General features: G+C 41.0%; 1 protein-coding gene across 1 annotated transcript; it reads right to left on the reverse strand.

The window, feature by feature from the left end:
* Nucleotides 1-2,140: 2,140 nt before the first annotated feature.
* Nucleotides 2,141-17,145, reverse strand: LOC138308142 (uncharacterized). The gene is made up of 6 exons (XM_069249083.1): nucleotides 17,052-17,145; nucleotides 7,452-7,626; nucleotides 6,971-7,101; nucleotides 6,200-6,332; nucleotides 5,305-5,426; nucleotides 2,141-2,266 (listed from the first exon to the last, which is right to left on the reverse strand). The coding sequence occupies exons 1-6, from the start codon at nucleotides 17,062-17,064 to the stop codon at nucleotides 2,202-2,204; spliced, it is 639 nt and encodes a 212-aa protein (XP_069105184.1). The 5' UTR covers nucleotides 17,065-17,145; the 3' UTR covers nucleotides 2,141-2,201.
* Between the last annotated feature and the right edge of the window lie 715 nt (nucleotides 17,146-17,860).

Below are 17,860 nucleotides of genomic sequence, written 5' to 3' on the forward strand. Positions count from 1 at the left end.
TGTTATTCAATATGTGTCTTACGATATTTATGGCATGGCGGGACGGGCCAGTTTGCGATATGCGATGTCACAAAATTCTAAAACATAATATGTGGGTCGGGTTGTAAAAACAAACGCTTTTGTAAGTCAAACCTACTAAAAGGGAGGCGGTTGATCAAACCAATAATAAAATCTGGGATTTAAAATGAGGTCGGGTTGTAAAATCAAACCAATTACAAAATCTGGGATCTAAAATGAGGTCGGGTTGTAAAATCAAACCAATAATAAAATCTGGGATCTAAAATGAGGTCGGGTTGTAAAATCAAACCAATTATAAAATCTGGGATCTAAAATGAGGGCCAGGTTGTAAAAATCAAACCAATTATAAAATCTTGGATCTAAAATGAGGGTTGGGTTGTAAAGTCAAACCAATTATAAAATCTGGGATCTTAAATGACGGTCGGGTTGTAAAGTCAAACCAATTATAAAATCTGGGATCTTAAATGACGGTCGGGTTGTAAAATCAAACCAATTATAAAATCTGGGATCTAAAATGAGGGTTGGGTTGTGAAATCAAACCAATTACAAAAACTGGGATCTGTAAAATCAACCAATTATGAGGGTCGGGTTGTAAAATCAAACCAATTATAAAATCTGGGATCTAAAATGAGGGTCGGATTGAAAAATCAAACCAATTACAAAATCTGTGATCTAAAATGACGGGTCCAATTACAAAATCTGGGATGTAAAATGAGGGTCGGGTTGTAAAGTCAAACCAATTATAAAATCTGGGATCTAAAATGAGGGTCGGGTTTTAAAATCAAACCAATTACAAAATCTGGGATGTAAAATGACGGTCGGGTTGTAAAATGTAAAATCCAAATATCTAACCTTTATTTTCGCATTATGAAATATACATCGGTCATAACGGTATTACAGTTAAATCTAAAATTGATTTGAAGTAAAGGCACTCTAGCAACTTCATTAATTAAGCATGTTAATTACTATTTTTTACATTAATTTATAAAATGTTTATTTTCAAATTTAATTAAACGTCAATATCGCCATTGTTTTCGCGCCATTCGAGGCTTTTTTCTCATATAATTATGAACAAATGGGCCAATTAGAAAGTCAGATGTGTTGGTTACATTACAGCATGCACGGAACACGTGGACGGTGGTGGAGTCAGAACAACAAAATGTATTTCTAACATTGTAACATCTTTTAAACACAAGTATCTCATAGTAAACACCATTACTCACATACAACACTTTTATATTATATACATACATTTAGAAGTCCGCAGCAGCCAAAAAGACACCGCAAAACTCAACACGTACGCATGCCATCCCTCCAACTAGCAGGTAAAAACTGATTTTCGTTGGATATCTCAAATATATTCCGGAACATTTTTACACATATATATATATCCTGATACGAAATACATATTAATATTGTAATAATAATTCTGATTGCCTTACGGAAAACATAAACAAATAAACAAACAGAAAGAAAGTGAAATAGCATGAAAGAGATATTTTGATTGATTGAAAATAAAGAATGAATGGAGAATGATATGTGAAAGCCCTCTTGCCAGAGGACAAGATTTGTAGACAAAATAACTGTCTTCGTTTTTTAAAATAAAATATATTGATTAAAAAAAATCAAAAAAATCAGATGTAGTATAAAAAGAAATGATATGTAAAGTAGGAGAGATACAGTGATTATGTGACATTATGTACTCATTTCTTACTATGGGCAATACATAACCCCGTACACAGCATACATAATTCCTGTTTAACTCCTGTAAAGAAATAAAAACAAACTCGACTATTAAATCCCCAACGAAATATCAAAATTCAGAATAACCAGCACGGAAAATAACAAAAAAAAAAAAAAAAAAAAAAAAATGCGAAAACAAGTGAATTATAGTGTGTTTTGTTAGGTTGTACAAACAGCGACACTTTTCTTTATCTGTGTTCCATTTATGTAATAAGAAACAATCTTAAGGATGTAAATTCCAGTATAATTCCGGTAAAGATATATATTTAAATCTCATATGAATATAATAATTAGGAATAGTCAGCAAGGCAGAACGAGGGAACTAACCAAAAGATGAAACCTTGTGTGTACCGTGAACTTGTTAACACAACAATGTTAAATTTCCACATTTCTCTTTATTAAACGTTAATGGTGTGTACTCAATGATCAAAGATTCAGCATCATCCAACAATGCCGGCCGCAGGATATTGACTGACCATCGTTGAAGAGACTGTCGTTGATGAAACTGAAAACAATTTCATACATGCGTTGTATTATCTATGAATTACAATACATGGCGGCGTACAGGGTGTTTCAGAAAACATGTCCTGACTTTAAACTGTTATAACTTCTTTATAAAAACACGGATTAAGACATAATGGCAACGCAGGGTACCACCATTTGTTGGAATACAATACTGTACAGATTTCATTATAAAACACTACGAAGCCATTGAATACCGTCATTAAAGGTTACCAAGGTACATTCGACAGTAAAAAATGCATTGTTGTGGTAAATATTTTTCAGCGTTGAAACTGCATCAGATGTAAATTTTGAAAATATTTTCTTACTTCAATAATACAGTTTGAATCGTTTGCAATAAATACGCAAATAATCAATTCAATGACGTAATTTCCGAAGCTTTTGAAATAATGGAAGTTTGTTGTACAAATGTATATAGCATATGAACCACAGGCATTTGGCTCTAACAGTTATAGACATATATATATATAATACTGTGTCAAGGTCAATAACTCTTCCGGCGATATAACACTACCCTATTTTAGAAAACGTATTATTTTAACAAACTGTATAGAATGTGACAATGGGATTACTTTCAATCGACAACCAGATAATTTATCTTTAATTTGGTATATGATACAATGTATATCATGCCGTATGAATATCACTAGGTATCCAGAAACATCGGACAACCAGCCAGATTTCAACAGGTCGGACACTGTGGTGTCCTCCGATCAACACGCCAGGGCTCTAATGGGTTGCTCAAAAAACACTGCATGTCAACACTTCAGCGTCATAAGAATGAAAGTTATGTAGAAAAGAAACTTACCGGTCAGTTAGTTCATGTCTAAATACCATCCATTTTCCAAACGTAGCGCTTTTAAATTTCCGATTGAAAAATTTGTGTCTCTAGCCGCCATTTTAGTATGTGTGTAGTACAATTGTGTTCTCGGCGTTAATTGGCTCTCGAAAATTAATTGCCCAATCAACACCGAGAAAACAAATGTTCTACACACATCCTAGCATGGCGATAAGAGACACAGGTTTTTCAATCGGAAATTTCAAAGGGCTGTATTGAGCAAATGCACGGTATATAGATATACACTAACTTACCGGTAAGTTTCTTTTCTACATAACTTTCATTCTAATGACGCTGAAGTGTTGACATGCAGTGGTTTTTGCAATACCCATTACAGCCCTGGCGTGTTTATCGGAGGACTCCAGTGTCCGACCAGTTGAAATCTGCCTACTTTCCGATGTTTCTGGATACCTAGCTACATGTATACGGCATGATATATGTTGTAGCATATATCATATCAAAGATAAATTATTTGGCTGTCGATTGAGAGTATTTCCATCGTCACATCTTATTTGGTTTGTTAATAATAATACTTTTTCTGAAATTGGGTAGTGTTAAATGGCCGACCGAGTTATAAACCTTGACACAGTATTACATTTATATATAGAGAGAAAAAAAATGTCTTTAGAGTCAAATGCCTGTGTATGAACCGCATGTGTTATACCTATAGATACACACCAATACAATGATATGACTGTCCATGTCTAAATTGTCCACAGTTTATATCTGGACCTTTAGGGTTAAAATACGTAATTTATGCTGTTGAGTGCAATATTGACTGCACAAACTAATGTTGATATTGTCATTTTTTTCTCATACACATACAAGATTATATCTGTTGGGGTTACCTACCTTTATCACATATTATCTATATGGATTACCTACCTTTATCACACACATTTCTGTATGAATTACCTACCTTTATCACAGATTATCTGTGTGGATTACCTAGGGCCATTTCGAAGGTCTTTTTTTATTTAGTTGTTTGAATCCTACCTTTACATATATATATAGAGAAAAAAATGTCTTTAGGGTCAAATGCCTGTGTATGAACCGCATGTGTTATACCTATAGATACACACTAATACAATGATATGACTGTCCATGTCTAAATTGTCCACAGTTTATATCTGGACCTTCAGGGTTAAAATACGTAATTTATGCTGTTGAGTGCAATATTGACTGCACAAACTAATGTTGATATTGTCATTTTTTCTCATACAACATACAAGATTATCTGTTGGGGTTACCTACCTTTATCACAGATTATCTATATGGATTACCTACCTTTATCACACATTATCTGTATGAATTACCTACCTTTATCACAGATTATCTGTATGGATTACCTACCTTTATCACAGATTATCTATATGGATTACCTACCTTTATCACAGATTATCTATATGAATTACCTACCTTTATCACAGATTATCTATATGGACTACCTACCTTTATCACAGATTATCTATATGGATTACCTACCTTTATCACACATTATCTGTATGAATTACCTACCTTTATCACAGATTATCTGTATGGATTACCTACCTTTATCACAGATTATCTGTATGGATTACCTACCTTTAATCACAGATTATCTATATGGATTAACCTACCTTTATACACACATTATCTGTATGAATTACCTACCTTTATCACATATTATCTGTATGGATTACCTACCTTTATCACAGATTATCTATATGGATTACCTACCTTTATCACAGATTATCTATATGAATTACCTACCTTTATCACAGATTATCTATATGGACTACCTACCTATATCACAGATTATCTATATGGATTACCTACCTTTATCACAGATTATCTATATGGATTACCTACCTTTATCACAGATTATCTGTATGGATTACCTACCTTTATCACAGATTATCTGTATGGATTACCTACCTTTATCACAGATTATCTATATGGATTACCTACCTTTATCACAGATTATCTATATGGATTACCTACCTTTATCACAGATTATCTATATGGATTACCTACCTTTATCACAGATTATCTATATGGATTACCTACCTTTATCACAGATTATCAATATTGATTAACTACCTTTATCACAGGTTATATATATATGAATTACCTACTTTTATCATAGATTATCTATATGGATTACCTACCTTTATCACAGATTATCTATATGGATTACCTACCTTTATCACACATTATTTGCGTGGATTCATCACTGATAGCCCTCAGTGCCCGTACCAAGTCAGCTCCACAAGACAATAGCTTAGGTGACGAAAACACACAACTGGTGGCCAATTGGGATGATCTGACGACATCAAGATTGTTACCAATTTAAACATATTTCAAACTTATTTACGATAAACGTTTGTACGGATTCATTACTGTACATTATCTATTTCTAATATATTACAGTCAACCATGTCTATAAAGGTCACCAAAGGAACAAAGACAAAAGAGAACAACCAACTAAATAATTTTACATAGACCACAATGTTAATGTTTTACTTTGTTAATGTTTTGTGATGTGTTATTAAACCAAAGGAATATTAGTTAGCTACTTTTTTTATAAGTTAAGTCTTGGTTATCATAAAACACTAATTTGGAAAAAAAAGTTTGGGTCCTTATACTCAAACTTCAACCAGGGTAGCTATTTTGAAATAAGGTGCATATTGCACTAAAAATCCTGAAATTGCAATGTTTTTACCTAATCATTATAAAAATTAATAATTTGAACCTAAATTTCAATCTGGATTTCCAAATTCATATTATTGTAATCTAGGAATACTAACTTGTCAGAAAACATTTTTTACTTTTGAAATTTAATATAACACTTATTGACAGAATCATACATTTTAGAACAGTCAAATAAAAATGCGAACGAATATAGAAATAAACAACTTTTTTGCGCTAATATCATTTACACGTATAACTTAAGTATCGCAATGATAACAAATGCGCGAATTTACCACAGCGCCATCCTGTTCTAATTCAAGTTTTCACTGCCAAGTAAGTATGGGTACTGTATATCAAAGAATAGAGAGTTTTATAGAAAAGCTATCTAAACAGAAATGGGTATACCTGCAGATGATATACTCCATGGAGACACCTTCGTCGATCAGTTTGGCTATCAATGGCTGGGTCTGGTTAGAACAGCCTGTAGCTATTTGTGTGTAGTTGATCCTTTCGAGACAGCTGTTACCAGCTATCATTTCTATAGTGAGCAATGCAACCCAAATTAATGTATAAACAAACAAAACATCGGCAGCATTTATTGGTACTCAATGGCATTTCTTTTATTTTTCTCATTTTTTGTCAATATAAAAACATGTATTTGTATGTGTATGTTGTGATTGTAAAAACTCTCAAATAAAATCCTTTATATGTTTTTATTCTGCGTATAGGTATTGATTGTGACGTCTAGCGTTTGTGAGCGAAACGTCATAATTTCAGGAAAAAAACCGAACAGAGTTTTGCTCTGTAATATACTAATGGGGCATACAATGTAACATGACATATATTTGTCACATTCAGTTCAATACTTAGAGGAAAATCATCTCGATATATTTGTTATATATATGGTATATATATTTTATATCTATCTATATGTGTACGTATGCACGTCTATGTCATTATAATGGATTATTATCTCCCTTTATTTTTAATTCAGAATGTTTCCTTCATAATGATTATCTCCCCTTTTGTGGATCTCTCCTGCGAGAAAGGGAATAAAAGGAAATGAGAAAAGATGGTTGTTTTTCTCTCACTGCCAGGTGGAACAATTAATTATAGTTAATTCCTCCAAGTTGTCATTGACTTAAAAGCCATCACATAAAGAGAAAATCATGTGACCTGTTTTGTATTTACAAGTAGTTGTCATCAGACTGCTCAAATCTGCACTGGTCATGACGCCGGGGACTGTGGTATTTTCCATGATGCACTTCATCACCGTATCATAACAGCCGACATACATAGTAGTGTTACTGAAACAAAAAAAAAGTAACAGTCGGCAAGTCAGGGTTTCCACATCATCGATATCCAAGGGGTTACTATCACTGCCGGAATACCCACTGATTTTTTATGCTCAATTTAAATGACTTTTTTACTTGACGAATGTGATTAAAAATAAAAAGAAACAAAGTATATAAAATGTATTATCACATGACCGAACAAAGCCCTAGATGAAATCAGATTATGCATCATGGCACATTGTCGCACTGTTGCATGGCGCATTGTCGCATTGTCGCGTGGCGAGGTCGCCAATGCGACAGTGCAACATGACCGAAAATGGCCACCACAGATAATAAAGTAAAAGGCACTCAACGTAACTTACGAACATAATCGGTTAATCACTTGTTCGGAATAGATTCCCTGTATCGACGGGACTAGATCATCCGTGCCTGTTATGTGAATCCCAAACGTAGTCAGGCAGCGGTTGTAATTTCCCATACATTGTGTAATATCCGCAGCGGAAATCACGTGAGTAAGGGATACCATAAAAATGAAACCTGTCGTTAAACAGAATAAATTGGTTAACAGTACACTCTTAATTAAAATAGAAGCACAATGTACCATTGAAAACAATTGCCTGGCACAACAACAAGTGATCGTTTTCACCTGATGAAATCATTAATAAATATGTTTCATTCATTTTAATTTGGCGCAACACAAAAAATTGTTAAAATTTTTCGATTATAACGTAATACCATGCATAGATATACACTAGTTGCCTGTCCAATTACTTCATGAAGCAATACCCCAAAAAGTAAGAAAAAAATTAATTTAATAAATATCGTTATAAAATACTGTGTGAAACACAAATAGACACAACTTCTACACTGGCGTAGCGGCCGTGATGGGTGTATCGTAGCGGCCGTGATGGGTGTATCGTAGCGGCCATGTTGGGTGTATCGTAGCGGCCATGATGGGATCGTAGCGGCCTTGTTGGGTGTATCGTAGCATTTGTGTACGTGTGATGGGTGTATCGTAGCAGTCGTGTACGTGTTGTGTGTATCGTAGCAGTCGTGTACGTGTTGTGTGTATCGTAGCAGTCGTGTACGTGTTGTGTGTATCGTAGCGGCCGTGTTGGGTGTATCGTAGCAGTCGTGTACGTGTTGGGTGTATCGTAGCAGTCGTGTACGTGTTGGGTGTATCGTAGCGGCCGTGTTGGGTGTATCGTAGCAGTCGTGTACGTGTTGGGTGTATCGTAGCAGTCGTGTACGTGTTCTGTGTATCGTAGCGGCCGTGTTGGTGTGTATCGTAGCAGTCGTGTACGTGTTGGGTGTATCGTAGCAGTCGTGTACGTGTTGGGTGTATCGTAGCAGTCGTGTACGTGTTGGGTGTATCGTAGCAGTCGTGTACGTGTTGTGTGTATCGTAGCAGTCGTGTACGTGTTGGGTGTATCGTAGCAGTCGTGTACGTGTTGTGTGTATCGTAGCAGTCGTGTACGTGTTGTGTGTATCGTAGCAGTCGTGTACGTGTTGTGTGTATCGTAGCAGTCGTGTACGTGTTGGGTGTATCGTAGCAGTCGTGTACGTGTTGTGTGTATCGTAGCAGTCGTGTACGTGTGTTGGTGTGTATCGTAGCAGTCGTGTACGTGTTGTGTGTATCGTAGCAGTCGTGTACGTGTTGGTGTATCGTAGCAGTCGTGTACGTGTTGGTGTGTATCGTAGCAGTCGTGTACGTGTTGTGTGTATCGTAGCAGTCGTGTATGGTGTCGTAGCAGTCGTGTACGTGTTGGTGTATCGTAGCAGTCGTGTACGTGTTGTGTGTATCGTAGCAGTCGTGTACGTGTTGGTGTATCGTAGCAGTCGTGTACGTGTTGTGTGTATCGTAGCAGTCGTGTACGTGTTGTGTGTATCGTAGCAGTCGTGTACGTGTTGTGTGTATCGTAGCAGTCGTGTACGTGTTGTGTGTATCGTAGCAGTCGTGTACGTGTTGTGTGTATCGTAGCAGTCGTGTACGTGTTGGTGTATCGTAGCAGTCGTGTACGTGTTGTGTGTATCGTAGCAGTCGTGTACGTGTTGTGTGTATCGTAGCAGTCGTGTACGTGTTGGGTGTATCGTAGCAGTCGTGTACGTGTTGTGTGTATCGTAGCAGTCGTGTACGTGTTGTGTGTATCGTAGCAGTCGTGTACGTGTTGTGTGTATCGTAGCAGTCGTGTACGTGTTGGGTGTATCGTAGCAGTCGTGTACGTGTTGTGTGTATCGTAGCAGTCGTGTACGTGTTGTGTGTATCGTAGCAGTCGTGTACGTGTTGGGTGTATCGTAGCAGTCGTGTACGTGTTGTGTGTATCGTAGCAGTCGTGTACGTGTTGTGTGTATCGTAGCAGTCGTGTACGTGTTGTGTGTATCGTAGCAGTCGTGTACGTGTTGTGTGTATCGTAGCAGTCGTGTACGTGTTGTGTGTATCGTAGCAGTCGTGTACGTGTTGTGTGTATCGTAGCAGTCGTGTACGTGTTGGGTGTATCGTAGCAGTCGTGTACGTGTTGGGTGTATCGTAGCAGTCGTGTACGTGTTGTGTGTATCGTAGCAGTCGTGTACGTGTTGTGTGTATCGTAGCAGTCGTGTACGTGTTGGGTGTATCGTAGCAGTCGTGTACGTGTTGGTGTATCGTAGCAGTCGTGTACGTGTTGTGTGTATCGTAGCAGTCGTGTACGTGTTGGGTGTATCGTAGCAGTCGTGTACGTGTTGGGTGTATCGTAGCAGTCGTGTACGTGTTGTGTGTATCGTAGCAGTCGTGTACGTGTTGTGTGTATCGTAGCAGTCGTGTACGTGTTGTGTGTATCGTAGCAGTCGTGTACGTGTTGTGTGTATCGTAGCAGTCGTGTACGTGTTGGTGTGTATCGTAGCAGTCGTGTACGTGTTGTGTGTATCGTAGCAGTCGTGTACGTGTGTGTGTGTGTCGTGTGATCGTAGCAGTCGTGTACGTGTTGTGTGTATCGTAGCAGTCGTGTACGTGTTGTGTGTATCGTAGCAGTCGTGTACGTGTTGTGTGTATCGTAGCAGTCGTGTACGTGTGTTGTGTGTGTTGTCGTAGCAGTCGTGTACGTGTTGGGTGTATCGTAGCAGTCGTGTACGTGTTGTGTGTATCGTAGCAGTCGTGTACGTGTTGTGTGTATCGTAGCAGTCGTGTACGTGTTGTGTGTATCGTAGCAGTCGTGTACGTGTTGGGTGTATCGTAGCAGTCGTGTACGTGTTGTGTGTATCGTAGCAGTCGTGTACGTGTTGTGTGTATCGTAGCAGTCGTGTACGTGTTGGGTGTGTATCGTAGCAGTCGTGTACGTGTTGTGTCGTAGCGGCTGTACGTGTTGTGTGTATCGTAGCAGTCGTGTACGTGTTGTGTGTATCGTAGCAGTCGTGTACGTGTTGGGTGTATCGTAGCAGTCGTGTACGTGTTGTGTGTATCGTAGCAGTCGTGTACGTGTTGTGTGTATCGTAGCAGTCGTGTACGTGTTGTGTGTATCGTAGCAGTCGTGTACGTGTTGTGTGTATCGTAGCAGTCGTGTACGTGTTGGGTGTATCGTAGCAGTCGTGTACGTGTTGGGTGTATCGTAGCAGTCGTGTACGTGTTGTGTGTATCGTAGCAGTCGTGTACGTGTTGTGTGTATCGTAGCAGTCGTGTACGTGTTGTGTGTATCGTAGCAGTCGTGTACGTGTTGTGTGTATCGTAGCAGTCGTGTACGTGTTGTGTGTATCGTAGCAGTCGTGTACGTGTTGTGTGTATCGTAGCAGTCGTGTACGTGTTGTGTGTATCGTAGCAGTCGTGTACGTGTTGTGTGTATCGTAGCAGTCGTGTACGTGTTGTGTGTATCGTAGCAGTCGTGTACGTGTTGTGTGTATCGTAGCAGTCGTGTACGTGTTGTGTGTATCGTAGCAGTCGTGTACGTGTTGTGTGTATCGTAGCAGTCGTGTACGTGTTGGGTGTATCGTAGCAGTCGTGTACGTGTTGGGTGTATCGTAGCAGTCGTGTACGTGTTGTGTGTATCGTAGCAGTCGTGTGTACGTGTTGTGTGTATCGTAGCAGTCGTGTACGTGTTGGGTGTATCGTAGCAGTCGTGTACGTGTTGTGTGTATCGTAGCAGTCGTGTACGTGTTGGGTGTATCGTAGCAGTCGTGTACGTGTTGTGTGTATCGTAGCAGTCGTGTACGTGTTGTGTGTATCGTAGCAGTCGTGTACGTGTTGTGTGTATCGTAGCAGTCGTGTACGTGTTGTGTGTATCGTAGCAGTCGTGTACGTGTTGGTGTATCGTAGCAGTCGTGTACGTGTTGTGTGTATCGTAGCAGTCGTGTACGTGTTGGTGTATCGTAGCATCGTGTCGTGTTGTGTGTATCGTAGCAGTCGTGTACGTGTTGGTGTATCGTAGCAGTCGTGTACGTGTTGGTGTGTATCGTAGCAGTCGTGTACGTGTTGTGTGTATCGTAGCAGTCGTGTACGTGTTGGGTGTATCGTAGCAGTCGTGTACGTGTTGTGTGTATCGTAGCAGTCGTGTACGTGTTGGGTGTATCGTAGCAGTCGTGTACGTGTTGTGTGTATCGTAGCAGTCGTGTACGTGTTGTGTGTATCGTAGCAGTCGTGTACGTGTTGGGTGTATCGTAGCAGTCGTGTACGTGTTGTGTGTATCGTAGCAGTCGTGTACGTGTTGTGTGTATCGTAGCAGGTCGTGTACGTGTTGTGTGTATCGTAGCAGTCGTGTACGTGTTGTGTGTATCGTAGCAGTCGTGTACGTGTTGTGTGTATCGTAGCAGTCGTGTACGTGTTGTGTGTATCGTAGCAGTCGTGTACGTGTTGTGTGTATCGTAGCAGTCGTGTACGTGTTGTGTGTATCGTAGCAGTCGTGTACGTGTTTGGTGTATCGTAGCAGTCGTGTACGTGTTGTGTGTATCGTAGCAGTCGTGTACGTGTTGTGTGTATCGTAGCAGTCGTGTACGTGTTGTGTGTATCGTAGCAGTCGTGTACGTGTTGTGTGTATCGTAGCAGTCGTGTACGTGTTGTTGTGTGTATCGTAGCAGTCGTGTACGTGTTGTGTGTATCGTAGCAGTCGTGTACGTGTTGTGTGTATCGTAGCAGTCGTGTACGTGTTGTGTGTATCGTAGCAGTCGTGTACGTGTTGTGTGTATCGTAGCAGTCGTGTACGTGTTGTGTGTATCGTAGCAGTCGTGTACGTGTTGGTGTATCGTAGCAGTCGTGTACGTGTTGGTGTATCGTAGCAGTCGTGTACGTGTTGTGTGTATCGTAGCAGTCGTGTACGTGTTGTGTGTATCGTAGCAGTCGTGTACGTGTTGTGTGTATCGTAGCAGTCGTGTACGTGTTGTGTGTATCGTAGCAGTCGTGTACGTGTTGTGTGTATCGTAGCAGTCGTGTACGTGTTGTGTGTGTATCGTAGCAGTCGTGTACGTGTTGTGTGTATCGTAGCAGTCGTGTACGTGTTGGTGTGTATCGTAGCAGTCGTGTACGTGTTGTGTGTATCGTAGCAGTCGTGTACGTGTTGTGTGTATCGTAGCAGTCGTGTACGTGTTGTGTGTATCGTAGCAGTCGTGTACGTGTTGTGTGTATCGTAGCAGTCGTGTACGTGTTGTGTGTATCGTAGCAGTCGTGTACGTGTTGTGTGTATCGTAGCAGTCGTGTACGTGTTGTGTGTATCGTAGCAGTCGTGTACGTGTTGTGTGTATCGTAGCAGTCGTGTACGTGTTGTTGTGTGTATCGTAGCAGTCGTGTACGTGTTGTGTGTATCGTAGCAGTCGTGTACGTGTTGTGTGTATCGTAGCAGTCGTGTACGTGTTGGGTGTATCGTAGCAGTCGTGTACGTGTTGGGTGTATCGTAGCAGTCGTGTACGTGTTGTGTGTATCGTAGCAGTCGTGTACGTGTTGTGTGTATCGTAGCAGTCGTGTACGTGTTGTGTGTATCGTAGCAGTCGTGTACGTGTTGTGTGTATCGTAGCAGTCGTGTACGTGTACGTGTGTGTGTGTATCGTAGCAGTCGTGTACGTGTTGTGTGTATCGTAGCAGTCGTGTACGTGTTGGGTGTATCGTAGCAGTCGTGTACGTGTTGTGTGTATCGTAGCAGTCGTGTACGTGTTGTGTGTATCGTAGCAGTCGTGTACGTGTTGTGTGTATCGTAGCAGTCGTGTACGTGTTGTGTGTATCGTAGCAGTCGTGTACGTGTTGTGTGTATCGTAGCAGTCGTGTACGTGTTGTGTGTATCGTAGCAGTCGTGTACGTGTTGTGTGTATCGTAGCAGTCGTGTACGTGTTGTGGTGTATCGTAGCAGTCGTGTACGTGTCGTGTATCGTAGCAGTCGTGTTGTTGTGTGTATCGTAGCAGTCGTGTACGTGTTGTGTGTATCGTAGCAGTCGTGTACGTGTTGGGTGTATCGTAGCAGTCGTGTACGTGTTGTGGTGTATCGTAGCAGTCGTGTACGTGTTGTGTGTATCGTAGCAGTCGTGTACGTGTTGTGTGTATCGTAGCAGTCGTGTACGTGTTGTGTGTATCGTAGCAGTCGTGTACGTGTTGTGTGTATCGTAGCAGTCGTGTACGTGTTGTGTGTATCGTAGCAGTCGTGTACGTGTTGTGTGTATCGTAGCAGTCGTGTACGTGTTGTGTGTATCGTAGCAGTCGTGTACGTGTTGTGTGTATCGTAGCAGTCGTGTACGTGTTGTGTGTATCGTAGCAGTCGTGTACGTGTTGGGTGTATCGTAGCAGTCGTGTACGTGTTGTGTGTATCGTAGCAGTCGTGTACGTGTTGTGTGTATCGTAGCAGTCGTGTACGTGTTGTGTGTATCGTAGCAGTCGTGTACGTGTTGTGTGTATCGTAGCAGTCGTGTACGTGTTGTGTGTATCGTAGCAGTCGTGTACGTGTTGTGTGTATCGTAGCAGTCGTGTACGTGTTGTGTGTATCGTAGCAGTCGTGTACGTGTTGTGTGTATCGTAGCAGTCGTGTACGTGTTGTGTGTATCGTAGCAGTCGTGTACGTGTTGTGTGTATCGTAGCAGTCGTGTACGTGTTGGGTGTATCGTAGCAGTCGTGTACGTGTTGTGTGTATCGTAGCAGTCGTACGTGTTGGTGTATCGTAGCAGTCGTGTACGTGTTGTGTGTATCGTAGCAGTCGTGTACGTGTTGTGTGTATCGTAGCAGTCGTGTACGTGTTTGGTGTATCGTAGCAGTCGTGTACGTGTTGTGTGTATCGTAGCAGTCGTGTACGTGTTGTGTGTATCGTAGCAGTCGTGTACGTGTTGTGTGTATCGTAGCAGTCGTGTACGTGTTGGGTGTATCGTAGCAGTCGTGTACGTGTTGTGTGTATCGTAGCAGTCGTGTACGTGTTGTGTGTATCGTAGCAGTCGTGTACGTGTGTTGTGTGTATCGTAGCAGTCGTGTACGTGTTGTGTGTATCGTAGCAGTCGTGTACGTGTTGTGTGTATCGTAGCAGTCGTGTACGTGTTGTGTGTATCGTAGCAGTCGTGTACGTGTTGGGTGTATCGTAGCAGTCGTGTACGTGTTTTGTGTATATCGTAGCAGTCGTGTACGTGTTGTGTGTATCGTAGCAGTCGTGTACGTGTTGTGTGTATCGTAGCAGTCGTGTACGTGTTGGGTGTATCGTAGCAGTCGTGTACGTGTTGGGTGTATCGTAGCAGTCGTGTACGTGTTGGGTGTATCGTAGCAGTCGTGTACGTGTGTGTTGTGTGTATCGTAGCAGTCGTGTACGTGTTGTGTGTATCGTAGCAGTCGTGTACGTGTTGTGTGTATCGTAGCAGTCGTGTACGTGTTGTGTGTATCGTAGCAGTCGTGTACGTGTTGTGTGTATCGTAGCAGTCGTGTACGTGTTGTGTGTATCGTAGCAGTCGTGTACGTGTTGTGTGTATCGTAGCAGTCGTGTACGTGTTGTGTGTATCGTAGCAGTCGTGTACGTGTTTGTGTATCGTAGCAGTCGTGTACGTGTTGTGTGTATCGTAGCAGTCGTGTACGTGTTGTGTGTATCGTAGCAGTCGTGTACGTGTGTGTATCGTAGCATCGTACAGTCGTGTACGTGTTGTGTGTATCGTAGCAGTCGTGTACGTGTTGGGTGTATCGTAGCAGTCGTGTACGTGTTGTGTGTATCGTAGCAGTCGTGTACGTGTTGTGGTGTATCGTAGCAGTCGTGTACGTGTTGGGTGTATCGTAGCAGTCGTGTACTGTTGTGTATCGTAGCATCGTGTACGTGTTGTGTGTATCGTAGCAGTCGTGTACGTGTTGGGTGTATCGTAGCAGTCGTGTACGTGTTGTGTGTATCGTAGCAGTCGTGTACGTGTTGTGTGTATCGTAGCAGTCGTGTACGTGTTGTGTGTATCGTAGCAGTCGTGTACGTGTTGGTGTATCGTAGCAGTCGTGTACGTGTTGGGTGTATCGTAGCAGTCGTGTAGTTTGTGTGTATCGTAGCAGTCGTGTACGTGTTGTGTGTGTATCGTAGCAGTCGTGTACGTGTTGTGGTGTATCGTAGCAGTCGTGTACGTGTTGTTGTATCGTAGCAGTCGTGTACGTGTTGTGTGTATCGTAGCAGTCGTGTACGTGTTGTGTGTATCGTAGCAGTCGTGTACGTGTTTGTGTGTATCGTAGCAGTCGTGTACGTGTTGTGTGTATCGTAGCAGTCGTGTACGTGTTGGTGTATCGTAGCAGTCGTGTACGTGTTGTGTGTATCGTAGCAGTCGTGTACGTGTTGTGTGTTGTGTATCGTAGCAGTCGTGTACGTGTTGTGTGTATCGTAGCAGTCGTGTACGTGCGTGTGTGTGTGTATCGTAGCAGTCGTGTACGTGTTGTGTGTATCGTAGCAGTCGTGTACGTGTTGTGTGTATCGTAGCAGTCGTGTACAGTTTGTGTGTGTATCGTAGCAGTCGTGTACGTGTTGTGTGTATCGTAGCAGTCGTGTACGTGTTGTGTGTATCGTAGCAGTCGTGTACGTGTTGTGTGTATCGTAGCAGTCGTGTACGTGTTGTGTGTATCGTAGCAGTCGTGTACGTGTTGTGTGTATCGTAGCAGTCGTGTACGTGTTGGGTGTATCGTAGCAGTCGTGTACGTGTTGGTGTATCGTAGCAGTCGTGTACGTGTTGTGTGTACGTGTGTACGTGTTGGTGTATCGTAGCAGTCGTGTACGTGTTGTGTGTATCGTAGCAGTCGTGTACGTGTTGTGTGTATCGTAGCAGTCGTGTACGTGTTGTGTGTATCGTAGCAGTCGTGTACGTGTTGGGTGTATCGTAGCAGTCGTGTACGTGTTGTGTGTATCGTAGCAGTCGTGTACGTGTTGTGTGTATCGTAGCAGTCGTGTACGTGTTGGGTGTATCGTAGCAGTCGTGTACGTGTTGGGTGTATCGTAGCAGTCGTGTACGTGTTGTGTGTATCGTAGCAGTCGTGTACGTGTTGTGTGTATCGTAGCAGTCGTGTACGTGTTGTGATGTATCGTAGCAGTCGTGTACGTGTTGGGTGTATCGTAGCAGTCGTGTACGTGTTGGTGTATCGTAGCAGTCGTGTACGTGTTGGTGTATCGTAGCAGGTCGTGTACGTGTTGGGTGTATCGTAGCAGTCGTGTACGTGTTGTGTGTATCGTAGCAGTCGTGTACGTGTTGGATGTATCGTAGCGGTCGTGTACATGTTGGTGTATCGTTTCACTTTGCACTACATATATAATCATGCACTTTTTCTGATGAACCGTAAGGTTCAAAGAAATAATGAATTGAATTGGAATGGGTCTACACAGTGAACGATGACAAGAATTACTTAAACAACAACACAAAAAAGGAGTTCGTTTATGATCGACTGTGAATATGGTAAACCTACGAATCAGATTGTAAAAAAACTAGTTCTGTCCATATAACGATATTTAAAACCTGAATGAAACTATTCACAAGTGGTCATCAGTATTATCATATAGGAAGGATTAATGATAATAATAATAAAAAAAACTTACCAATGATTTTCATCTTGACGTGTAAGGTTGGTAATTACCTTGGTTCTTATCTTACAGGTCACTATATACTCTGTTCATATGTGGGATTTTTATCAGAAGATTACACAGAATGTCAAGATAAAAAGGTCACACATAGATCTTTGTAAAGGTGTCATAGTGAGAAAGTGGTGAAAGTGTCTGACATCCCAACATTAGTACCGACCATAAATTTTGTGTGTATGAGGCTTATAAATACATATCTTGTTGATAAATATTGAATACCGAAACTAGAATTCGCCTTCAATCAAAATGAATAAATATACAGATAAAAAATTCGATAGATTTAAACTAACGAAAATGTTTAATAACGCATGCTTGTAAAATTAATATGACCATTTTTTGTTTGAGCGACCTTACGCGCCATAGAATGCATGTTCAAGAGTTATAGAAAAAAAACCCACATATCTTTTAATAGAACAACACACACGTTTTCAATCCAAATGAGTATTTTATTGAATGAAACATTAGATGAGAATGTGATGTATGTATAAATATTACATTATTTACTTATGAATTAATTGAAATACGATGAAGCAACATTTATAAATGCATACATTGCATTGTGTAATATTTAATTTGACTGACAACGGCATACACATAACCAGGTTAAGTGTAAACTATATATAGACAGCCTAATGGGACAATCCATTCACAATACGTACACATAATTTGCAAATCACATATTCCGCATTATGCATTCTCGGGATTACAATTTGAAGAATAACACCACATAACAACGGAACACATTAACAAACACTGCAATCTTCACT

Source organism: Argopecten irradians, chromosome 14, assembly GCF_041381155.1.
Source record: "Argopecten irradians isolate NY chromosome 14, Ai_NY, whole genome shotgun sequence".
NCBI classification, from domain to species: Eukaryota; Metazoa; Mollusca; class Bivalvia; order Pectinida; family Pectinidae; genus Argopecten; species Argopecten irradians.

Excerpts from the sequence above, each read along its gene's own strand:
- LOC138308142 (XM_069249083.1), bottom strand. Across the intron at positions 7,102-7,451 it reads GTGATTAACCGATTATGTTC|TAACACTACTATGTATGTCG; the intron begins GTAAGTTACGTT and ends TTTTTGTTTCAG. Across the intron at positions 2,267-5,304 it reads GCAAATAATGTGTGATAAAG|TTTCATCAACGACAGTCTCT; the intron begins GTAGGTAATCCA and ends AATTGTTTTCAG.